Source organism: Pseudorca crassidens, chromosome 5, assembly GCF_039906515.1.
Source record: "Pseudorca crassidens isolate mPseCra1 chromosome 5, mPseCra1.hap1, whole genome shotgun sequence".
NCBI classification, from domain to species: domain Eukaryota; kingdom Metazoa; phylum Chordata; class Mammalia; order Artiodactyla; family Delphinidae; genus Pseudorca; species Pseudorca crassidens.
The window spans coordinates 64,361,018-64,386,597 of NC_090300.1; the positions used below are offsets into that span (position 1 = coordinate 64,361,018).

Here is a 25,580-nt window from a genome sequence, read left to right on the forward strand (position 1 = left end):
TCTTCTAATCATTCCACTTGCTGGTAATGGACATTCAAGGCTAAACTCCACATTGTGGCAGTTCTTCCAAATCTTTTTGACCTACAGTGGTAAAAAATACTAATTATATAACAGTTGAAAGGGTTTAATATGATCCCTTGATTAACAAAACATTCCAGTGTTTCTTTCTGTATAGGGCTCTGGAGTGATACAAAAGTGATAGTGACTGATCAGATTAATAATAAAAAATGTTAATTTGATTTCTCTTTACACGGTGAGTATGGTCTACACATCCAAACCCTTTTGACTAAACTCTGTTATAAGGTATGTGTTTGGAATAAGGATAGAAAAACTCAGATCTGAGGCTTTTTTCTAGATAGGCTCCGGGAAGGAAAGGTAAATACCTTCAGTTATCAATATTCAAATTAGAAGCTGGTACCTACTATTAAATCTCATTTTGAACCTTCTCTTTCTCTGAGGCCTACTTTATGTCCCTAAAATCCTATGTTTCCAGTTTCTCCATCTAAAATGGAAGATCCTATGATTTAGACTATAAAAGGTTAGCTACTTTCAGATATACTGCCCTTAGCGAGCTCTGAAAGTCTCCCCAATCCAAAAATATATTCCATTTTTTTGTGAAGGTCTAAAATTTCATCATTAGAGATTTAATATTTAGTGTCTTTGTCCCTTTATGACAAATTTAATTTCAAAACACACAAAAATTAAACAAACATAAAAATCCAAAAATATGTGTACTACAAATGTAATTTTTAATTATCTGTGGACTAAAGATCAAAAGGAATATAGAAAATTTAAGTTATGTTGTTAGGTTGGTTGTATTATAAAGGACATTTTCCTTTAAAAGTTTCCCTTTAATGTGTTTGTAATAAATATCAGTAAGGAAAAAAATTAATATCAGTTTTAAAGACTCTAATTCTGCTTGACTGCTATATCTCTCTAACTGTTGGAACCTAAAAAATAAAAACATAAAAATTAAAAAAAAAAGATTACTCTCAGTTATATATAGATTTTGGAAGAAAAACATAAAACAACAAATATTCATTTAGGAGTTAATGTATATTTATTACGGGGGAGGCACTTTGTTGAGTGATACAGAGGATACAAAAATGACTAAGATCTGTGCTCACCTCCCCCTTCAAAGAGCTTCTGGCATAAAGCTAGTAACTTTAAAGAAAAAACACAATGTTATTACCAGTCATTACTACATTAGGTTGAATCTATTTATTAGCCATTTGTTTCAGATTTTGAAAACCGAAGGATGGAGCAAGCCTGGGACACTACCTAGGAAAGATCAGCCTGGATTAAGATACTTAATGAAGGAAGATGAGGGCAGTGGGCACAAGCGGGGAGAGGCGATAGCACAAAAGAGGGAGAAGATGAGAGCACGCTGACAGCAAACTATGCCTATTTCAGAGGGTTGATTAGAGCTAGCTCTGACTTCCAGCAAATAATTTTCAACATATAAAATGGACCCTAACAAAGTATTATTTCTATCAATCAAGGAGAACCAAGTAATCAAGGAGGGATATTTAAACACAAATATACCTTCATATTCACAGTATAAACTCTGAGATAGTGTGTATTTCCTTATAAACCACCACTGTAGTGAAGATGGTTTTAATCCAATCATTTTGAAGCTCACTCTGATATCTGATATTGCAGATACCCTTGTTCTATTATTCTGTCCCAAATGTTTAAAACCTGATGGGAAAAAAGTAATATCCTTAAGGTGTAGAATTCATCATTAGAAATAAAGTATTTTCCAAGTTGTTTGGGAAATGGGTTAATTTCTCTTCCCCCCCCCCCCCCTTAGACATCAAAATACTTGACTTCTCCTCAGTGGTAAAGAAATATGGCACTAAGAAGTACCAAATGAACTCACTTTAACAGACTTCAAAACAATACTACTAAGCAATTATTTTTAAATGTTTCTCTCTGCAAGACTAATTTCTTACAGCTGATAACTCTCTTTAGGAAGTACTGACACTCACAAGGCCCTAAATTTTCATTTGGTCCCTAATACCCCATTTGGTAATCAATATCTTCATTTACTCTTCCCTGAATCCCCATAAGCCTTATTCTTCAACAGTATGTATCACATTTTTCTTTTCCTTTAGTCATTTTCTTTCATTTTTAATCCTTCCTTTCAGGCCAAGTTGTCTGCCTTTTATATCTATATTTACTTCCTCCTTCTCTTTCTCATTTGACCCTTTCCAGACCTTTAGATTACGAACGTTGACATCTGTGACTCACTTTTTTGCCATGCTGGCCCTTCATGAATAAAATTTCCCTCCTTCACAAGACTGTTCTAAGCAAGTATAATTTTAAGCATCCATGACTATTTTCCAAATAGATTCACTTCATTTGATTCTTCATGTGTTAAATCAAATGTGTTCAAGAATATGATTCCCTACTCCTATTCCTATTTAGTATTTTCTGTGAGTCTCCTTTATTATACCTTTCTATTGCAGTGTGGAAACTTGAGCTATCTGTGGTCTAGTCTGAACTGTACATGGGACAGTGATAATGACCTTCTGACCCTACAGTTCTTCCTGGCTGTGGGTAGAATTGATAGCACTTTTTCAATTTCTCCCTTGTCTTTGCTTGAACATACTGGAATTACAACCTCTGATAAAGGCAACATCCCCTTTGTAGTGGAAACAAAAGGAGTGTGTAATGAATTGGTTAAGATTACATTGCATGTTTAGATGATGAAATCCAACTGCAGCTCAATTCCTTTATTTTCTCTAGCTGGGCCTGATCTTTCAATAAGACATTATTGACTGGCATCTTCCCCAGAACAGGTGCTTTGGAATATAGTCTTGCTGCTTCGAGTTTACACTGAAACACAACTATTGTACAGGTCAAGGGAATCAGATGTGAGACAATAATTCCCAGTACCTTAGGATGAGCACTGTAGATGACCCATATCCAGGTGGCATTAAAACAATGAAGTGTCCCTGGATTTACATGATGTGCCAACCCTTTCAAATTAACTTTAGTTACTAAGATGGCAAGATGTGAATTATAGTTTTATATGCCATTTCTCTGCAAAATTCTAGGACTGAGAAGAGCAAGGAGAGGGGAGGGAGACAATTTTTTATAATTCATCAATACAGATTTTGCTACACTGACATTATAAAACGAATTATTAATCTTTATGAATATGGAATCAATTAATGCCACAATTGTGTGGTATTAAACTCTTTTTATCACAAAACATATCACACCTTTGGTTGCTCTGAAAATCAAATTACTAGCCTCTTCTGCCCTCCCTCTTATTTAACTTGTACTTTTATCTTTTCAAAAAAATCACTTAGAATTTTGCTTTTCGAAATGGCACAATACCAATATTGGCTGCAGAAAATATTTAAAATGTGTGTTTTTCAAAGAATGATCAGATCACTTATTCATCTTTTAGAGCAAAATGACTATATTCATCTCAATTATTTTGCCAAGGATTGTAACACTAATTTTACTCTTTCTAAAAATTAAAATAGCAAATAGTTTATATAAGGTGTTGATAATTACCTATATTATTGTACTGCTGTGACAGATGTTGGCAAAAAAGCCTAAAATGCCTACAGCTGTGCACTCCATGACATCTAGTTTATACTCAGACAGAAGGCTAACAGATGTTCTGAACTGTCACTTTGCCTAAATGTTTTTAAGTCTAAGGACCTGCTTTATAATTCACCAGAGTCTGATTTTGTTTCACATAGGTCCTCAGAATTCCCATCTGTGACAATTAATGTTAAGGACATTGACAAATCAACCCCTGTGTTTTCCCTCTTCTTTAACAAACAGGCATCAGTTTATATATGAATGGTGGATTGTAAACGCTGCTTTTATGTACATCCTAGTTGTGAAATTCTTTCCTTAAACATAGATTTTATTGGGCTACCAGAATTCATGAAGGTCTGTTTTGAGCTGGTGTATGGAAGGAGCCAGGAAATCACCCATTCTTTTCTTTTCGCTAAATTTTATGTACCTTGTTAGTAAAATGTTAACAATCTCCAAAGACACTTATATTTTTTCCAGTGAATAAAAAACTGTTTTGTTATTTTTATTTCAGTATTTTAATAACTCTGCTCATAACAATAACTATTAATTGCGCAGTCTGTTAGGATAATGAAAGAACAAAATAAATGTCATTCACAAAGCATACAGCACATCTTCTCCTGCCTGACACCCTAATACTTCCTCTTCCCAAACATACCTTCAGATCCTTCATACAGAATTACTGCCCCGTGCAAAGGCCATCACTGCCTTATTTGCTGTTGCTCTTAATTTTAACAAGCTGGATTCCTGTAGTACACTTGCTTAATAGTTTAAACATTCTGTTAACAATCAGGTGTTTGGCCTATCCTGTTTCTCTTCCATTCTGTATAGAAATATAACTCCAAATAGTACATCTTTCTGGGTTTGTTTCTAAATTAGTCCCCACACTTAATTATGAGGATGAGAGGGATGCCTTATTCCTCTTTGTTATAGGCTAAGCTCTCAGTAATCCCAAACAAAAGAGCCAGTTCTGGAAGATATAGGATTTGCTAGCAGGATTATGGTCTCATAGATAATGATGTGCAGTCAGCAGAAGCGAAGCTTTATTTTAATTCAAATAAGCTAGTAAACAAACCACTGACAAGTCTGCTGGTGAGAGTAACTGGCTGCTGTTGCCACATTGGCAGCTAAATTATAGAAAATCTATTATACCCTGTTCACCATATGTTTAATTTAATACAAGATACAAATTAAACTATCCACAGTGCCTATTAAAATAACAATACATTTTTATATTTTAATGTCTTAAAATAATTTTTACTGACCTTTTAAAGGGTGGTTTTGCTATAGGTGATTATCTAGGGGGGAAAGGTAGTTAATAGAAGGCAAAAAAAAATTAATTGCCTTTCTGAGAAAATAAAAATATAAATGTTCACTGGTTTGCAGTTGTTAATAAGGTTAATTAGCAGTCATGTGTTCTGTTATTACTATATTTCCCTCCCACCCTTTTGGTTTCTGAGGCTGGAGTTTTAAGAGTGATACTTAGTTTGACCTATCTGAGTCTGTCCTCATGAAATCATTACCTTGACCAAGCCAGCCTATGGGTAGCCTTAAACCTGATGCCAACTGAGACCTAAATGCAGAAAACTGAGTTTAAACTCTAGGTTCAACTTTGGTATGGCACGGGAAAAAGACATAGAATTTTATATCCCTGCTTCAAATCAATCTCTTCATAGCCAAAAGATCCTAAGGAGAGCCACAATTAGGAAGCTGCCTTCCAGAAAAAGGAGAGAAGAAAAAGACAAGACCACACACTGTTCACAGTTTCCTCCTGAACCCGCAATAGTCAGTAACCAGTGGTGCTTGCCTGAGTCTATTTGAACTCAGTTTAGCAGATTTTAAAGACCATGATGGGTTTTAGAATTATAGAGCTGGATTTCAAACCCAGATCTACTGTTTCCCAGCCACAGATATTTAAATCAGCTGGATCTTCCCTTACTCTGTTTAAAAAAAAAAGGGAGGGGATAAAAATACCAATTTTATAAGATTATTATGAGAATTAAATAAGAGAAAGTATCTGGTACATAATAGATGGCCATTAAAGGTCAGCTCCTTTGCTCTTATTACCCTCAAGCAAACAGAATGCTGCTCTTTCTTCGAGGGTGAAGGGAGAGTGTTAGGAGAAGGGATTGGAAGGGAAGGTGTAAATAGAAATTCTCCCGAGAATCAGTTTCCTTGGATCATTAACTTCTTTCCACAGGCAAAACCTTAAATGGGATGCTCCTTTTCTCCCAAAATTCACCACAGTTTTTACTCTCTTTAAGACTGTATCAGCAAATGAACTTATTTACAAAACAGAAACAGACTCACAGACACAGAAAACAAACTTATGGTTACCAAAGGGGAAGGGGCGGGGGATAAATTAGGAGTTTGGGATTAGCAGATACACACTACTATATATAAAACAGATAAACAACAAGGACCCACTATAGAGCACAGAGAACTATATTCAATATTTTATATATAATAAACTATAATGGAAAAGAATATGAAAAAGAATATATATATATGCATAACTGAATCACTTTGCTGTACACCGGAAACTAACACAACATTGTAAATCAACTCTACTCCATTTAAAATATATAAAATATATATATATTATATATATACACATTTTAAAAAAGAAGAAGAATGTATCAGTAAGCCATCCATACCAACTGCCCATTCTTGGGCCTCTGAAATAGAGGGGCAAAGAATAATCACACTTTGGGATACCTTTTCAAACATTTATGTACATACAGCTTTTGCAATGGGTCTGCAAATGTGTTCCTGGAGCTGCACTATACAAATTCTGGTTCAAATGTAAACTTATCAAGTCCAACTGTGTACTGGTAGTTACAATACTGCAAAGGTGTACCTTTGGAAAATATCCTCAGTTTACGTTATTCTTGAGGTCCAGCAGATGATGATAATATTTTAACTAAAACGCAAGTTAATTTATCTTGGGAGCATGGTACTAGTAAGACTGCGCCAAATGGACACAAGACAGATATCCCACAGTCCTTTCCCCTCGCTCCACTACCCTCAGAGGTTGAAAGACCAGAGACATTTCCATTTACTGAAACTCTACAGTATTGATAAAGTGAGAAATTTTTTTAAAAGTCACAAAATGTGTGGCATATTTTATATGTTCAACATTTTTAAATGAACACTCTTAACACATAAACACAAACATATGATTGCAGGTATAATTTCATTTTGTATATATCAAGAAAAGTTTAAGGAACGCTACCCACAGGCCTTACTCCTACCTCCAGCTTTCCCCTTAATTATAAAAACACACCCTTCTTAGTCCGTTCTTAGCGTAAAACAAAGACTGGGGGAACCTCAGAGAGTTCCACAAGTTGGAACACGAGTGGGGAGGGAGACCACGCTGCGTCTGTGACCACTGAGGAAACAGGCCGCCTTTCAGCCTGCGGCCCCCCCCTTCGACACCTGGGCTTCCCAGGTCGTGGCCGAGAAGCCGCGAGCCGCCTCCCCTGGGAGCGCCCGCCCTCCTCTCCCACCTTCCTTCCCTGAACCCCTCGAGTCGTCGAGTTGCCCACCGCCCAGCCCTCGGGGAGGACGCCCGGCTCCCCACGCTCCCAGGGCTCTCCCGGGCTCGGTCTCCACACGCGGCGCACTGGGGAACGAACCGAACCCGCCACACTGAGCGCTCGCTGAAACAAGCGGGTCCCAACACGCTTGAGCCTAGAGTCAGGGACACGCGCCCGCCCGCCCCTTGGGGCGCCCAGAGTGGGAAAAGGCGGCCGGGAAAGCGGGCCTGCAGGCGCCCGGGACCCAGGCTTCCACTCACTCGGTCAGCGCCGCCCATCCCTTCGCCGAGGGCCTCCGCCCTCCCTCTCGCAGCCGGAGCCGGAACCGGAGCCGGAGGCGGGGCCGCACGGAGTCGCGCCGGCCGCGCCCAGACGTGCGGGCCGCGCCGGGACGTGCGGGCCGAGAGCGCGGGAAATGCGGCGGCGCGCGAGGGCCGGCGGGCAGGCCGGGATGCCGCGGCTCAGGGGCTGGGGAAGCGCAGCCAGGCCGGCCGAGCCTCCGCTTTCCCACGCGAGCGCAGTCGGGTCAGGCGGACCGGTTCCGCAGGGCCCCGCCAGCCTAGAAGGCCGGCCCCAGCTGCCCTCGGGTTTCCGCTGACCGAGGAAAGGCTGCGGGAGGCGAGAGGGCCGAGCCTCAGCGAGAAGTTTATTCTAGTGGCTCTGAGAACTGAGGTTTTCTCTTCACACACTCGCGCGCGCTCCCGGGTTAGGTTTTAGAATCTAAAGACCTTGCATTTAAACCACGTCCCTCCCCGGGCTGTGTCCGGCGGAGGGTCGCCCTGGCCGCGCTCCCCTGCCTGTCATTTTGAGAGCTCATCAAGTGGCGGGCTTGTGTGGTGTTGGTTTTGTCTAAGTGAATAATTGAATCGTGTTGTGCGAGTTGACGGGAGCAACACGTTCAGAGTTCCGTGGCGTATTTGGAGGCATTCGCGGCCGGTACCCTCCGCAGGCTGGGGAAGCAGTCGCCCTCCGACCTGGCGCGGGCGGCTTCTATCCGAGCCCCGCTGGCCGGCACTCGGCCGCCCGCCCGCGAGCCCTTGTTCCCAGAGGGTCCCCGGGGCCCAGCCCGCGCCGAGGCCGTCCGAGTCCTACGTTTTTCCGTGTGGAGAGGTAGAGCGGCCAGTAGTGAATGACGGATTGCCTGCGAGAGGGAAGCTACAGTTTTCACGGTAGCTGATGGCTAAAGCATGGCACTGTGCCATCTCTGTGAAACTCATGATTTGTACGGTCACTGGTTCCCTGGAACATCCAGACCCTGATCGTGCGTACAGTGTTTCCTTATAAGCAGCACTCGCCAATTTAAAACCAGGTCCCGGGTGCCCCTCTTGCTAATCCCCTCTGCCATTAAATCCTCTTCTTTTATCCCCTCTCTACTTTCCTTTCCTTTCCCTTCCCTTCCCTTCTCTTCCCTTCCCTTCCCTTACCTCACCTTACCTTACCCTCTCCTCCCTTCCCCTCCCTTCCCCTCCCTTCCCCTCCTTTCATTTCCTTTCCTCCCTTCTTCCCTCCCTCCCTTTCTGTCTTCCTTCCTTCCTTTTCTTCTTTCCTTCCTTCTCTCCCTTCCTCAATCCGAGTTGTTCTTGCTGAATGCATCCCAGTAGGGGGGGGGCAGGGGGGTGAGTATCCCCTCCCCACCCCATCTCCCCAGTAGGCTTGTTGCTTGTGGAACTGGAGAGCTCAACTCTGCCCCCAAAGCCCTTTTGAATAGTGAAGTTTCCAGTTCAGAGCCACCTATAAACGCCCATAAATCAGTGCACACGGATTCCCCAACCCCATCAGAAAGCCGTTTCTATAACTTAGAATTGTTTTGGTGGTGTGTGTTTGCTCTGAGAGAGGAGCTGACCAGTTAGATTAGTTTTTGGATGCAGCAAGGTTGGTGGTGGTGGTGTTTTAAGCAATTTTCCAGTTGCAGGCAACTGGTTCTTGATTCCCTCACCTACCAAGGCAGTTTGTCACTTTTGCCCTTCACCGTGACACATTCCACATTTTTTAGTTATAGGCTGAAGTTTTCCCCCATGTCAGATAGAATGTCACTGCATTACAGCTTTTGAGACAACTTTTGGAGACTTACCTACAAAACTGTCTTCCTATCCTTAACCAGAGAGTGAGGCCACCTGAGAGATTTTAAACTTCCTTGTGACTGGGATTGAATAGATCCAATTGATAAGATGTGTAAGGTTTACTCACTTTTAGACACCTTAGGGTACTCACTGATGCCTTCCTATCTTACAGACTTAGATTCAGCCCCGAGCCCCTCCCTTGCTGGAAAGAGGACAAGCAGTCCAGATTCTTCTTTCAGTTATATGAAAAGGAAAATAGTTTTCATCAGGTTGGGGCATCCTTTATAAGTTTTGATATCAGAAAAAAACGTATGACGAGGGAAGCAGGAAGAGATTATTCCGTTATTTCAGTGGATTACTTTTGTAGTGCAAAGTTATGAAACACTGTATTAAACATTTTACATGTACTGTCTCCCACTCCACCTTTAGTTGGAGTAGGTATTTCTACTGTTGACTTTCCATTTTGCATAATGCATCCCCTCCCACCTTTCCAACAGTGAGGAAAGCAACACACTCCTCAGCCTATTCTATTAAAGTTTGCTCTTGATTTACACTCTCCACTCCCTCCCTCCACCAACACACACTTATATAGGCACAGTTTTCTTGATCCGGAGAGTGTTGGGATGTGTATAACTTTTTAATATTGTCCTGACTTTCATTCCTTTTGAACTAATATTAAGGTGTTCACCCTGAGATATAAAATGAATTATTGAGAAACAACCATGTGAAATATTGTTTAATTTTCTGTTTTATTGTTTGTGTTTGTTTTTCAAGTTTTGTAGGAAAGACTTTAATTGGTGTCTAAGTAATAGTCCTCAAGGATTCCTTATTAGATTACTTCAGACCAGTTGTAAACCAATAATATTATTGTTTCTGAAAGGGAAGGTAGAAGCTAAGATCGGTTCTGTCAAGAGATTCATTTGAGGGTTTATCTTTTATTTTGAATGGTTTGTGGGAAGAAAGGGAGGACTAAATGGGGCAGGGGGCAGAGATAGAGAACCCAATGAAAACTTGTTTTTAAGATTAAAGCCATTTCCCCAGACTACTGTCTTGCCACAAGTGACGATACACAGAGCAGAAGTCATCAAAGTGGATTACAGTCACTCTGGGCTATTGGAGGCCCAGAGAGTCCTGGCATTAATTCCTATAGAAAGGTAGAGAAACCTAGCCATCTTCCCCTGCACTTCCCCTGCAGCACCTTCATTGCCTAAGTGTTCAGGGCTCCAAGTTGATACAGACCTCAGCTGGGTCTAGGTGGCAGGGCTTCCCCTGTGAGGGGAAGCAGATGTTCTCTGTGGAGCTGAGGGGGAAACAGGGTGGCTATAAGAAGCCTGAGGGCATGGGACACTGTAGCAGGAGGGCTGTGGCCACCAGTCCCCTGGCAGGATAGCAATCAATGAGTCAAAGCTAAATAACAGTGAATGAAAGAGAGCCAAGAGTAGGACCCTTTGGGTGCTAAAGTCTAACCTTTAGCTTGTTCCACTCCTCCCCATGGCATCCCACCCTAGGTTTTCTAGGATTGGAGACCTAACTAGAGGAGAAGGGGAGCATGGTAAGAAAACATGCCTAACCCCTGTCCAACATGCATGCACGGGTGGAGCTTGCAGAGATCAGGAGACACATCTCAAGTCCTCAGTGATCTGTGTGTCTGGCTTGTGCAATTATGCATGGCCAACAGAGAGTGGGGAGCGGTGGGGAGGAAACCTGGTTTTCTCCCGTCACTCTATCTGGGGCTGGTGTGTTTCCTCTCCCCCCAGCCCTCCACCTCACCCCATCAGGACCAAATAGAATTGAAACTCCATTGCCTTTGCCTGCACTGAGCCTAAAAACTCAGTATTTGATAAGGTTCCTGCACCATTGATACAATTGCAGACTTTTTCAAGCCTCCTCAAAGAGACAGATGTTTGGGCTGATTAAGAATCGAGGAGGAAACCTGCAGCTGCACCAAGGAATAATCTATTGGACAAATATTTTAATAAAAAAATATGAAGAGATCAGCCTGACCTTGCAAGGTCTTCTGCTTTAAAAAAATCTTTATCAAACCCCTATTCTATGGCTTCAATAAACAGAACCCATTACCTCACGGCATCTTTTGTTGGCCCCATACAAGAGAGAACAAAATGGTTATTCAGGGGAACGCTTTCGATTTTTATTGTGGGTAGCCTGCACAAAGAGCCGTGTTATTGTATTTAAAAGAACCATCTGTAGCAGAAACAATGGCATCAAATTATCTTTGAATACCCACTGAAAAAACATAAAGCTTTTTTTTTTATTCTTCTTCTGTACGGTGGGGGGATAGAGCAGTGTTAGGATAACTGACTTTTTTGTTGTTCTCTGGGTGCATTCTTCTCGCTCCCCCTCTCTCTCCCCCTCACTCTCTCTCTCCTCTCTCTCTCCCTCTCCCTCTCTCTCTCTTTTAAAAAATCAGCCATTTGGGGTTTTAAGCCATAAACGATTTTTCTTGTTGCAGGGGATTGCAGTGGCAAAGCTAGGCTAGGTCTTGGAGGCTGGTGTAAGGCGAAGCGGTTGAAGGCAGGAGGCTGATGGAGAGACTGGGGGGAAGAAAAGCCGAAATGGATTCACGGTGCTTTGGATGGAGGATGAGAGGGGAATTGCAAGCTCCTTCAACTCGTTCTGTCCGGTGAGAAGTGATCAAGCTTGGGCTGACAAGAGGCTCAGGGAGCCCTCACGTTCTTTCGCTTTTTTACCTGCCAATCAAACTGCTACAAGACAACACCCTGATCTGACATGGACATGTAAGTAGCTTGCAACCCAACTTTGACATTCACTGCTAGCTCACTCCTCTCCGCCCACCCCCCCAACTCACTTTCTTCTCTCATTCTATTTTTTTTTCTTTTGACCTTTAAGAGATGTGGAAATACACCCTGTGTGGCAGTCATTTAACACAGACAGATTTAAGTCTGAAAGCGTTAACTTTTGGGATTAAATACTAAGTTTGATTTCTTTGACAAATGCAGAAATGAAATGACATTATTTTATTCTCTTCTGAGCAGTTTTAGCACTGAGCGTAATCAGCTGCCACGCAATAGTGTGTGTGTGTTTCCTTTTCTATGAAAATAAAGAAATCCGTGAGCCTCCAGAGAGAAACGCAGAAATGAAATTTTCAGGCTTCCATTTAAAAAAATATTAAAATCCAACATTTCATCCCTACAAAGAACCTTCTCCATACCAAGATTACATAGAGTGGAGAGAGTGATTTGAGTCAAAAGGTATATATCATTAAGGGGTTGCTACCGTTTCATCTGGCATCTTACTATTTTGGTGGTGGCTGGGGGGAAGGATGAGAAAAGAAAAGGAAAGGGACATGGCGACACCTTGTTCTTTATGAGAGATTGACACTGAGGGGGCTAGAGAAGCAAGAGGGCAGGATAAGCAAGAAATATTACCTGAGAGAAGGAATTACAGAGCATGGCGAAGCTGGAAGCTAGGAGGGCTTCTGTGGGAAGTTGTGCGAGGGAGCGGGGCTTGCTCTCTGGCGCCCTCTAATGGCAACTAGAACCAATGTTTTACTTTCTCAATTCAGTACTGGGAAAAGCAGCTGGGTTTTTGTTGCTGCTGTTGGTTTTCTCCGCAGACTTAGAAACTAGAGACTATTAGTGGAGTAAATTGATTGTTTTCATCCCGGAAACTTATGTACATGCCTTAAAATTATCAATATCTTCTCCTCAAACATTCCTCCTCTCCCGAAATTTTGTTAGAGTAATAGGAGAGGCTAATGGCAAATTGACTTACGGAGGGTGGCCCATGCCCAACTAGTAATTCGGGGAAAGGGATTCCTTTCCTACCTGAACAGCATTCTGACTCTTCTAATATACTCGAGAGTTGTAGCGGGGTGGGGTGGGGAGGGATGATTTGGAAATTGCAGATTCTGACACGGGCTCATTATAATACAATTTAAAGGGGGCTCTTAGGAACCTCTGTTATTTCGACATGTGGTGGTAAGGGGGCTTTCCTTCCCGCCTCCTTTTTCTTTTTCTTCTTTCTTTCGTTCCTTTTTTTTAAAATTTGGTAGATAAAGGTTAATCTTGGGCTGAATGATAGAGCTATGATTGACAAGAGAAAAGGTGTTGAGGGCAGGTCGCGCTGTCTTATTTACAGCCCACTGCTTGCTGTAGAGTCTTTGTTAGGACTGGAAAGCTAATTTAGTGCTGATCAAAAGCACCACAGAGTTAAAGGACTGGTAATGACTGCTAATTTCATTTCAGCCTCATGCATCCCCAACTGCTGTAATTAAAGACACGCTATTTAAATACAGGTGAAGGTTTTTTTTTCTTCTTTTTTTTTAAGTTAGCGTGGGGGGTGGGTGGATTACAATTTTGTTTAGATTTCATCTTATACTTGGGCATTATGTAGTCCAACATCAAAAAAATTTTTTTAGAGTCGCTTCTTGCCATTTATACCTGGCTTTGCAGAATAGGCAATGTGAAATGTGTCAATCACATAAAAGTCCCTATTTAAAGAAAGAAAGAAAGAAAGAAAAAAAAAAGGATGCAGAGGAGTAACTGTTTGGGGGCATTTAAATATTTAGGTCTCTTTTTTCCCCCTTCAAATTAATAGAAGGGCCTTCGAAATAGCTAAAGTATTTGAAACTTGGAGCAGGGTGAACAGGCCAAAGGGATCAGTGTCAGCTTTTTAAGTACTTCTAAAAAGATCATGTGAACAGATGGAAAAATATATTTTTAATTAAATAATTTCCCCCACACTGTAGCTGCAGTGTTGGCTCAGAAACCGTGTAATTCCCCCACCGATAGGAGTTTCTTTATGAGAACATCAAAGGATAAAAAGCTCTACATTTTCGTAGTTGGTTAAAATTGATAACCACCGCCCCCCGTACACACACACACACATACCCATGCACGCACACACACCCCAAAAAAGAATTTAGCCTTTAATCTCTTTTTATCCACGAAGACTAAAGCTCTGTACTCGACCCCGCGAGCGGCTCTCGCCTTCAGGGGCTAGAACCCGGCTCAGATGTGAAGCGTGGCTGAGCCGCTGCGCAGGTTCGTGGCCAGCGCCCCCTGTTGGACACAGTAGGAGCTGCGCAGCGCCAGTCCTAGAAATCACTAGAACCTTGCTCTGGGGTTAGAGAAAACTTTTTATTACCCTCCGAAAAGCAGATGGGAAGGGGAAACAAGTTCTTATATCCTTGAAAGATAATATAAGTTTAATTCAATAAAATTTTAAAAGGAGATAACGCAATTTTAATTTAATATAAAATAAAGACGAATCTCTTCACCCTCCTCACATCCTGGCAGCCACTTGCTACCCCCGTTTGGATTTGGGACTCTTTTTAAAGATTTAGCGGGGCTAAAACAGGTAGAGAAGCATGATTTTAAAAGAGAGAGAGAAAGTGAGAATTTTCCTCTGTAGCAGTGGAGAACCAAGCAAAAGTTACTTCTCCCGTTTTGTCCACATTTCAGAAAATAAAATGAAAGATGCTGCTGCGTGCTGTTTTGACATTGTCAGCAGCATCTTGAATGCCCTCAGAGGCCCTTTCAAGTATAGTAACAGTAACGGAGTCTCTGAGTAAACGAAATAATTTGCTCCTTTAAAATTTTATTTTCAGAGTGTAATTAAAAGGTCAGTCTCTTCTTTGAATGTTTCATTTCCCCAAAATCAATCTTGATCAAACTTTTCCTTTCCCACCTAGCAGTTAAATTCTAGATGTTCTTTAAGAAACAGGTGCCTGACACCTCTCTCTCTCTCTCTCTCTCTCTCTATTTTCCTAAACTGTAGGATTCCAGGAAAGGTGTGCCAATGATAAAGAGTATTTTCTTTTTAAATTCAGTATTTTCATTGACCAGGAATTCAAATTATCCTAGGAGAAGAGGAGTATTTTTGCACTTTCAAAAACTACCTGTCTACATGAGAAAGAGCTTTGACTTTTTCTTTGGTCTGAGAGTGAGGGCAAAAGTACACTTTGAATTCTTTCAGAAAGATAAAATGACACATCCTCTGAACTTAAAACAGTGGGAAAATATGGGTTTGTTTAGGTGTTTAAGATCAAACTGAAACAATGTGTGTGCTAAAAAATGAACACAAGTGGTCTCAACAAGGTGTTTGATGATTTGGACCTTGAGGATTGTACGTACAATTTTAACTTTTAGATAAAAACCTCAAGAAGTTTATGGCTTGTTTGTTTGCATTTTTTTTTTAAGTTTGCCTATTGAAGGAAACTAGCCTAATTTTCATGACAGAATTACTTCTTAAAATATTTAATACTGTGGCTACTCAAGTTGTTTTTAACGTTGGTCTTAACGTTCATTCTTCCCACCTCCCACAGTCAGCAGATCTGAGATTGTGTTTTCAGGGAAATTGCTGCTCGGTGAGATGAGAGACGCTTTCTCCCTCTGATGCCAGAATCGAATCTCGGCTTATGTTTCTCAATAATGAGTTCGGATACAGTGGCAGGGAGAGAATCGAGGCTTTAAATCAATTTTTACCCGGAATTCTATGGAAATGACGGGCAAGCGGGATTCTCTGCTAGAGAGGCCCCCTCACCCTTTGCTTCACCAAAAGACTAGTCCCCAGTACAGAAACATTAAGTCCGGGCCAACTTTGGTGCCAACCCCGTTAAGGTGACAAACAGTGCTCTGACAGCCGAGGCCCCAGGCTGCCCGTGGCGTGGGGAGGCCAAAGCCAGCAGAATCTTGGAGGTGCCCAGCTAAAGAGGGCATATGCTTGCTGTTCGGAAGTGATGTAGAATTTGCAAAAGCAGGGGCTGAGATTTCACACACGCCCCTTCTGCCCCGCGGGGGTCCCAACCTATAGGGAGAAGTCTAGGGGAGGAACCGCACCTGGCTGAGGGAGGGCAGGCAGTGCGCCCCCAAATTCCCAGGACCCAGGGAGAAAGCGCAACCCCTAGTTTAGGAAAAAGAACTAAACAAGTGGGTGGCCTAGGCCTGGGAATACCACCCACCTCTCCCAGCACAGTGTCATTTCTGTGGTTTCACGCGGCCTCAGCCCCTGCTGGAATCTCACGCCCCACGGCGGCAAGCAGGAAAGCAGCCCTTCCATCTTTGGGGCCTGGGGAGGGGGCAGCGAGTGACTGACTCCTTAGCAGCAGGCAGAGCCGCAACGCTGGCAACCCGCTGCGTTTTCTCCGCAGCAGCAAAGCGCCCTTTAGGGGCGGGGCGGGCATTTTTGGTCTCTTGTCCCAGTGTCCAGGCCAGAGCCCGAGCCTGTTGGCTGGGCGCCCTGCTTTGTAAGTGGTCAATCTTGCCCTATTCTGAGGGCGATCTGGGAGGATGGGCCCGCCTAGCTTTGGGCCCACTGAGTGCCAAGTCCTCAGCTCCCTCTCCCCTCCATCCCTCACACCTTTCCTGGTGAACCCGAACCTCATTCTGAAAGCAAGTATATGGGTCTTGGAGTTTGGTAGCTATTTGGGGATGGAGAAAATGATTGGTTATTAAAACCAAGATTATAAGGATGAACCCTCATTTATCATTGTTTGCTCTTTTACTTTGTCTTTAAACTTTGAAGATCCTTTAGTTCACTTGATCCGACCCTGAGACAGACAAGGCGCCAGGGAGAAAGCACAGCCCGGCTTGGGAAGGAGCTGGGGTATAGACAGATACTCATCTCTCCACCACTCAGCAGGCAGATAAGCACTGCCAGACTGTGGGTCCTAATCCAGGGCCCAGCTGCTATGTGGGTTGCTGAAGGGTGTTGAAACAAGTACAACTTGACACCATTGAGCCCACAGTGCTTGTCAATAATCTGTGAATTAGGTGCAGAGATTGTCACCGTAGATCATAACAGTTTCTGAAGGACTCATTACAGCCTATCGTGTCAATGATCTTCAAATTAAGGGGGGGTGGGGTGAGAGGGAAAAGGAGTGGGGAGAGCCTACAAAAAGGGAAGAAGGGTGGGAGGGGAGATAAAAGTCAGAGCCCCAGCTCCGAAGGAGCCTTTAAAGATTATCAGGCTAACAATCTGAGAATTCCATTGGGATGGGTTTGGAAGCCCAACTCCATCTGAGCCGGGGCTGGAAGGGGGGGCACTAGGGCTTGAGCAGAAGTGGACCCCTGGGAAGGCAGACTTCTCAGACATTTCTTTTGAGAGCAGAAGAGCTTTTGGGAGAGGGCTCCAGATGTCGATGGGAGGCCTTGATGCCAGTCCGCCCAGGATGGGTGTATACTTTCATTTAGAGCACTTTCCAGGGCTAGATGATGCTGCAAATCTTGGAGAAAAAGTGGGTAACAGTTTTGTTTAGAGCTGATGGTGATTGTAGGGTGTTTTTTTTTTAATGGTTTGCTTTCAATGTCTTTTCATGGAAACAGGTGAAAGTCTTTCTTCCTTTTCCTTTGATAGTACTCCTATCCCTCACGCACACGTTAAGCAGAGCTTTCTTCCCCCAACTTGCTTTTTGGGGTGCCAAACACCTCTGCCTTCTGAGGTTGTTGAGTTGTCATTTTTTTGTGACTTTGTATTATGCCTGACTGTACTTCAGGAAAGGGGATTTTGCAGGTAACACAGAAGCAGTATGCACCATGAGATCTCCAGAAGGAAGAAAATTAAATCCCATTGCTCTAGCTTGGAAGGGACCAGGCTAAGGGAAAGATGTTCTCTCTGCTTGGTAGATTGCCAGTACAGTGTGTGTGGAGCCCGGCACACACTGGGGTGTCATTTATGTGTCATTTAATATGGCCTAGGGAAACCTTAAGGAGGGCTTACGTTTGTTTTTCACACAAAAGTTGTGGTCATAACTAAATGAAATAATCACAGTTGGAGAATTTGAAACAATCATCTTTTTCCTAAAATGAGGGTAACAGCCCTGGTCACTGGAAAATTAGGATTCTAAGGAAACCCTGTTCCTTTGGTATGATTAATTGCACAAGATAGTGTGGTGAATCAGGGAGATTTGTATTTAGACTCCCAAGCAATGATTTAGAAGTGTGAAAAGGCCCATGGGTTTTTTGGCCCATTTGCAGTTCCTGGTAATCTGTTTGCTGGGTTTTTATTTTTGTTTTTCATTTGCTTCTCCTAAATTTTAATATCAAAATCATAGGTTCATTTTTTCAGTGCAAATGAAAACCACTGGTGGCAGCTCTTTAAATTTTCATTTTGTCTTTTTAAAAAGAGAATTTCTGTTTAAATAATTAGACTATTTAATGGCCACACTGAATTTTTCCCTGGACAATAGCTGCAGTACAGAGACAGAATCTTATGTTATAATTGCTTGATCATTCAGAAATGGAAATGAAATTGTGAAGTGTGAACCCTCTTTTCCAGAAAATATTTAAGTTGGAATATATAAAGGATGTACATATATAATACTGTAAGCAATATGATTATTATCATATATAACCCTGAAGACATACACAAGTGATTGTGTATAACTTCTGTTGCTGTCATTTGAAAGGGGAAATATATTTAGTTTTCTAACTATTGAGTTCTTTTAAAAATGTATTTATTTCATCAGTGGGAATTACATGAAAGAGAATGAGTATAAAATGGAGCTGAATGCAGAGCAGCCCTGCATTCCTTAGGTTTCAAGAGTCCTTACAGCTCTTGAGTGAAATTATTTGGTGAAATTGGGTCTGGACTGAAATAGCATTTGTTATCCCCTCGTTCATTTGTTATGTGTAATACCACTTCTGGAAATTAAAGGCAAGGTGCTGAAGGGAGAGACAAGAAGAAAAAAATATGATTAAGCAATTTTAAATTGTCAATCTACCATGCATCCATATGCATATCTATGCCTTAATAAATAAAAAAGGATAGAAGTATATGCTAGCTCTTTGTATTAGCTAGAAACATTTATTATTTCTGTTCCTGTCAATAATCCTTCATGCTTCCAAAATCTGACAAGTTTGGCCATAGGAAGAAAATGGAGGATATGTAGACGAAAGAGTTTCTATCATTTTGAAAACTGCTTTATAAAAATTGAAGTATCCCCTCTAGGATTTCCTGTGAGGGATCCGTCACAGTCTAAAGCAAATGAAGTTTGATAACAGTACAATTCTATTCTAATTTTTTCTCTTACTTTCAATATTCTAACTTTTTCCAGCTTATTTTTTATTGATTTGGGGGGGAATATATGATGCTCTTTTAAGGAAAAGAAATCCTCTAATACCTTTCTTTACCTTCATTTATCTATGTTTGTTTCATAAATCTTGGAGAATCAAGTGTTGATCATTTTGAAAGTCTTATGGCGTAATCCAGTTTGGAGTAACTGAGGTTTTTTGCAGTTTAGAAGGGAGAAGGAAGCATTTTAAAAATTGGCTTATACCCGATTTCCTTACTTTTTAATTCCCAGTTTTCTTTTTTCTTGTGTTTGGGGATAAATGTCAATAAAACCTCATCTTACCAGATTGTACCAACATTGTCCAAAACATTGAAATTCTCCTTTATTTTTGGCTTTTAAAATCAGGAACTTTCCTTGGGTTGCCATACTTCTCTTTTTAGTTTTATTTGCCTCATACACTACTGGTATGATTTCTTTCATTCCAGTATGATCACTACTATGGTCACTTTCCCTGGAGCTGGTTGGAAGGTTAGGATCTGAAGGAAACATGATTTTAAAAAAGGAGGAAAAAAAACCCTTCATTTGGCCAAATCTAGCTCCTAATATATTTAACAAATTCCAGAATTAGAAATCCTCTCTGTATATTTTCTTCTATTTTTCTCTCTTTTTTTCCTTACGTAATGAAATTAAAACTTTTGGAGCCCACAGTTGACATTTTTCAGAAAATTGAGTTATCAAGGCAGTAATTATTTCACGGGGAGATAAAACTCTCATAGCCCTAACTGTCAAATAGGGCCCTTTTCAGATTTTAATTACAAAATAAAATTAGTCTGCTCTTCCTCGGAATGGTTTGTGAGTGGTTAAACAGAGCTTTCCCCCCAATACTGGTGGTCGTCAAACTCTGCTAATTAGCAATGCTGAGAAATTCCAGTTAACAAGGACATTCTCCAAGACTCTGCAGGTTCCCTGCCGTTTGCCTTCATTTCCATAAGAAGATTAAGAGAGGAGGGGAACACACTCAAATGCAGATGCAGAAAAGAAGCGTTTTTTAACAAGCATCATAATAGTAAGATGCTTGGCTAGTTCTCACCTAATTACTGCAAGTTAAACCTCTATTTGCCACTAAGGAGAAAAAATAAGTCTACAGTCCCCTGTCTCCACAAAATTGTTAGTTGGCTTCAGCTATAACACTTGAGGAGGGATGAGAGGAGTTTAGGAGGGAAATATCAATGCAAAAGATTTTTAAATAAAACTGAGTTACACTTAATCAGTTAAGGATTTGGAGTTGGGGCCTATAATAAAACAAATTCAAATCAGAATATCCTGGGAGTTAAGGATTTTTGTTTTTAATTTCTAATCTTACTCTGAAAGTGTGTAGCTTTCTGCTGCCCAAGGAAGGGAAATGTTACACTGTCTTAAGATTAAGCACTTGCAATTTTCATAAATTGTGCCAATGACAACATTTTAAATTCTCAGAGGATGAAGCACCCTCTTCCAAGTCTTATTTTGATTCCCCAGTAGTCAACGGTGTATTGTTATTAGTACTGTAGCCGTCTGTTATAAACCTAAAACAGAGCTGCTTCTGTCATCTATTATGATTGTTATAGTTATTATTATATTTAGGGCCCAGTGATGGTGCTGGATTGAAATAGAGTGGCCGGTGATCTGATTTTTTTAATGCATATGTTCTAAAAAATCTAATGAGAAAATTGTTTCTGCTATCACCATCTTCTTTAATCTTATTTTCATAGCACATTATTATGCATAAACGCCAGCCACAGTAGTTTATTGCCTGGATAAGTACAGCAGGCTTAATTAAAATAAAGCTGTAAATAAATGCAACCAATGATAACACAATTGTAATGTATTTCCATAGCTTATTTATATGATAAAAGCAATTAACAAAAGACCTAGCCAGCCCCTTTAACCTCTTAAATGCATTATTATAGAGTTCAGGCACAAACACACGCATCTGAGAATGTATAAAAGCTTTTATATATCATACCAAGGAAAAATTTGTGCCTCTTACTATTACCTTTAAGAGAGAGAGAAGATTAATAACATTTGCTTCTATAACCATCCATTATTAATATTTATTTGAATACATATACACCACCATTACCCACATCAACCCCTTGTGCTTTTTTTCTTCAAACTTAATTATCCATAAGCTTTTTTTTAGTTTTCCAAATAATGCTATTAAGCATAGACCAGTGCGTACACAATCATAAAGTGAATGCTTGGCCTGCCCTTCATGGCGTCTGGACAATCATAATTCGTTCATATGTTGAATCTCATAATTTGTACCTATTTTCTCCCACGGTTTAACCTCCCACTTATCTCGAGGTTATATGTACATTTCTAAGTTAAGAAAATTAAATCTGACTCTTGTGATTTGGTTCCATAGCTTATACGATATATTAACTTTTCTTTTGTTTAGATTACGTGTAATTAATTTGCTCTCACTCCCATCCCCCTCATTTTATTTTTCTTTAATTATTTCCAAACACCTTCTTTTAAAGGTGAAAGCAAGAGTCTTGGGAAAAGTGAATTCACCAGTAGGGGGCGCACCAGCCACATCCCTGAAACCAGACGCGCTGAAAAGCCGGTGGCCGCCTTCTCTTCTCCAGACCTTCTCAACCCTTTCTCTTTCCTAATCTCCAGGTCCTTGTTTAGCTTAATATTACACCTCGAATAAACTGAAGACACTGCTTTATTTTGAAGAGTACTATATATTTATGAGTTTTCAGAAGGCTAGTCTCATCCTTCCCGGATTCACAGTAACTAAAACAAAACATAATTTAAGAGCAAAAAAGAGAAACTGCAGGGGCAGGAGAGGTTGATTGGAAATAATAATTTATTAAGAAAAGTCTGCAACTTTTTCACAACTTTTCTGGGTTTCCAGTGAGCATACTTATCTTGAGTTTGACAAAAACAGAAAAGCCTGAGAAGTTAGGGATTGGAGAAGTTGGAGGTTATCGGAAGAAGGTTAGTAAGGAACAAAACAATGCACAGTTTTGTAAAGATAATAAATGGAACGTGGCCGACAGATACTATTCAGTACATTTTATTAGGGTGAGTAAGGGTAGATCGGGGAGGAGGGAGGCGGAGAGAGTGTTACAGAAGAAAGAAAATAAGTAACCCTGATGGTTTAAGCCCTTTATAAAAAAAGAAATGGCATCGAGGTTTTGGGGTTTTTTTTTTCCTCTCCTCTCCCCGCCCCCCCCCCCCCCCCCCCGCTTTGTAGTCAAGTGCATTTTAGCCACAAAGATCCCAACAAGAGAGTGGAAGGAAACTTAGACGGGGCTTTGTTTGACTCCGTGTAGCGACAACAAGAGAAACAAAACTACCTATTTGTAACGGACGTGCTGCCATTGCTCTGCGCATTGAGCGCCTACCTATTGAAATCTTTACGTCGGGACAATGGGAGAGCGGCTAAAATTACCCTCTTGGGTCCTAGGAGGGCAGGATTCCTGAGCCCCTACTCCCGCCCCCCACCCCATCCTCCTCCAGCCCGGGCCTTGCCGGGCTCCCCCCTTCCCCAATCCTGGTCGCCTTCCTCCTGCCGGCCTGGCCTGCACCTGTGCCTGGAGAGCACCACCCCCGCCTCCCAGGCCCGGAGCCCCCTCCGGGGTTAGCCCCAGCCCCAGGCTGTCGGGGCGATGGGCCACCGCGGTAGAAGTAGGTGGGGGAAATGCCAGGGCTGGTTCTGCTTGAGTCCTGGGAACTCTGCGTGGGAGGGAGTTTGTGAGTGCGGCTCAAAAGCCACCTCCAAGCAGTGCCCTAGGATGCCAGGAAGCTGAGATTACCCTCCCCCATAGACAGCATTCTGAGCGTCCTTCTGTGGATCTTTTTCTTCCCCCAGTCCCCTTTGGAACCCCACACCACTGAGATCCCTCCTTGGGGGAAGCTCAGGAAAATGGGAGAGAAGACGAGCGTCCCCTCTGCACCCGACTGAGTGGAGAACGATGGGTGGGAGATGTGGCTGGGGTGAGAGCCAAGCCGTGGTTTCCGGCCCAGAGGGCTGAGCTGGGCAGGGAAGAGCGTGGATTCGGCAGCTTACCCAGGCCCGGCCCGGCCTCAGCTCTAGAGGCCGCACAGTCCGAGCAGAGTTTATTTTTAAAACCGAGCGAATTACGTGGAAGCAAGGAGGGCTCTGAGGACAGAGCTTTCCGTCTCCTAACTTCTTGTCGGGACAGTGTGAGAAGGGGGTTAGCGAGCGTCTGCTCCCGTGGAGGGAGAGGGGCGAGCGGAAGAGCCAGGTTAGGGAGAAGAGCTAGAGCGGCTGGATTTGGGGGCTGTGTGCGGAGGAGCGGGAGAACAATGACACGCCAACTCCAGCAAGGCCGGTTTCCTGAAATACTAGAAGGACAGTCGCCCTGAGCCACCCTCTCTGCCCTCCCCCACCCCACCTCAGCTTCTCGCGCCCCCTCCTCATTTCAGCAGCCCGCACCAAAGAGTAAATCAAGATTAAGTTTAAAGAAGAAGAAATCGTAGTCTTAGTGCTGTTTACCCACTTCCTTCGAAAAGGCGTGTGGTGTGACCTGTTGCTGCGAGAGAGGATACAAAGGTTTCTCAGTGGCTGGCAGGCTGGCTGTGGGAGCCGCCTCCCCCTCCCTCCTCCCCGCGCCTCCCCCCGCCTCCCCCGCGAGGCCGGCGGCGCGGCAGGCCCCGCCCCCTTTCATGCAAAACCCGGCGGCGAGGCTGGGCTCGAGTGGAGGAGCCGCCGCGCGCTGATTGGTCGCTGGAAACCCATTTATTCCCTGACAGCCCCCGTCACATGGATGGTTGTCTATTAACTTGTTCAAAAAAGTATCAGGAGTTGTCAAGGCAGAGAAGAGAGTGTTTGCAAAAGGGGGAAAGTAGTTTGCTGCCTCTTTAAGACTAGGACTGAGAAAAAGAAGAGGAGAGAGAAAGAAAGGGAGAGAAGTTTGAGCCCCAGGCTTAAGCCTTTCCAAAAAATAATAATAACAATCATCGGCAGCGGCTGGATCGGCCAGAAGAGGAGGGAAGCGCTTTTTTGATCCTGATTCCAGTTTGCCTCTCTCTTTTCTTCCCCCAAATTATTCTTCGTCTGATTTTCCTCGCGGAGCCCTGAGCTCCCGACACCCCCGCCCGCCTCCCCTCCTCCTCTCCCCCCCGCCCGCGGGCCCCCCAAAGTCCCGGCCGGGCCGAGGGTCGGCGGCCGCCGGCGGGCCGGGCCCGCGCACAGCGCCCGCATGTACAACATGATGGAGACGGAGCTGAAGCCGCCGGGCCCGCAGCAAACTTCGGGGGGCGGCGGCGGCGGCGGCGGCGGCGGCGGCGGCAACTCCACCGCGGCGGCGGCGGGCGGCAACCAGAAGAACAGCCCGGACCGCGTCAAGCGGCCCATGAACGCCTTCATGGTGTGGTCCCGCGGGCAGCGGCGCAAGATGGCCCAAGAGAACCCCAAGATGCACAACTCGGAGATCAGCAAGCGCCTGGGCGCCGAGTGGAAACTTTTGTCGGAGACGGAGAAGCGGCCGTTCATCGACGAGGCCAAGCGGCTGCGAGCGCTGCACATGAAGGAACACCCGGATTATAAATACCGGCCCCGGCGGAAAACCAAGACGCTCATGAAGAAGGATAAGTACACGCTGCCGGGAGGGCTGCTCGCCCCTGGCGGCAACAGCATGGCGAGCGGGGTCGGGGTGGGCGCCGGCCTCGGCGCGGGCGTGAACCAGCGCATGGACAGCTACGCGCACATGAACGGCTGGAGCAACGGCAGCTACAGCATGATGCAGGACCAGCTGGGCTACCCGCAGCACCCGGGCCTCAACGCGCACGGCGCCGCTCAGATGCAGCCCATGCACCGCTACGACGTGAGCGCCCTGCAGTACAACTCCATGACCAGCTCGCAGACCTACATGAACGGCTCGCCGACCTACAGCATGTCCTATTCGCAGCAGGGCACCCCTGGCATGGCTCTTGGCTCCATGGGCTCGGTGGTCAAGTCCGAGGCCAGCTCCAGCCCCCCCGTGGTTACCTCTTCTTCCCACTCCAGGGCGCCCTGCCAGGCCGGGGACCTCCGGGACATGATCAGCATGTACCTCCCCGGCGCCGAGGTGCCGGAGCCCGCCGCCCCCAGCAGACTTCACATGTCGCAGCACTACCAGAGCGGCCCGGTGCCCGGCACGGCCATTAACGGCACACTGCCCCTCTCGCACATGTGAGGTCCGGACAGTGAACTGGAGGGGGCGGGTTAGAAATTTTCAAAGAAAAAGAGGGAAATGGAAGGAGAGCAAGAAACACCAAGGAGAAAAACCCGGTACGCTCAAAAAAAAAAAAAAAAGAAAGAAAAAGTCATCACCCACAGCAAATGACAGCTGCAAAAGAGAACGCCAGTCTCATCCGCACTCACGCAAAAACTGCAATGCCGGCAAGAAAACTTTTATGAGAGATCCT

General features: G+C 43.6%; 1 protein-coding gene and 1 long non-coding RNA gene across 9 annotated transcripts in view; one reads left to right on the forward strand and one right to left on the reverse strand.

Annotated features, from left to right (window-relative positions):
• LOC137224948 (uncharacterized) overlaps positions 1-12,671 on the reverse strand; it is a 226,947-nt gene extending 214,276 nt beyond the window's left edge. For both annotated transcript variants that reach the window (XR_010943594.1, XR_010943595.1), the window contains exon 1: positions 12,568-12,671. This is a non-coding gene — a long non-coding RNA (uncharacterized lncRNA). The remainder of the gene's footprint in view (positions 1-12,567) is intronic.
• The window catches only part of SOX2 (SRY-box transcription factor 2), a 592,096-nt gene that overhangs the window by 536,994 nt on the left and 29,522 nt on the right, over positions 1-25,580 (forward strand). For 2 of the 7 annotated variants that reach the window (XM_067738154.1, XM_067738155.1), the window contains 2 exons: positions 11,631-11,916; positions 23,020-25,477. In XM_067738154.1, coding sequence (XP_067594255.1) covers positions 24,374-25,348 — 975 coding nt within the window. In that variant the 5' untranslated portion in view covers positions 11,631-11,916; positions 23,020-24,373 and the 3' untranslated portion in view covers positions 25,349-25,477. Of the gene's footprint in view, positions 1-11,248; positions 11,917-23,019; positions 25,478-25,580 lie in introns of those variants that run through there. The other 5 variants (XR_010943592.1, XR_010943593.1, XR_010943590.1 and 2 more) reach the window with 5 other exon arrangements.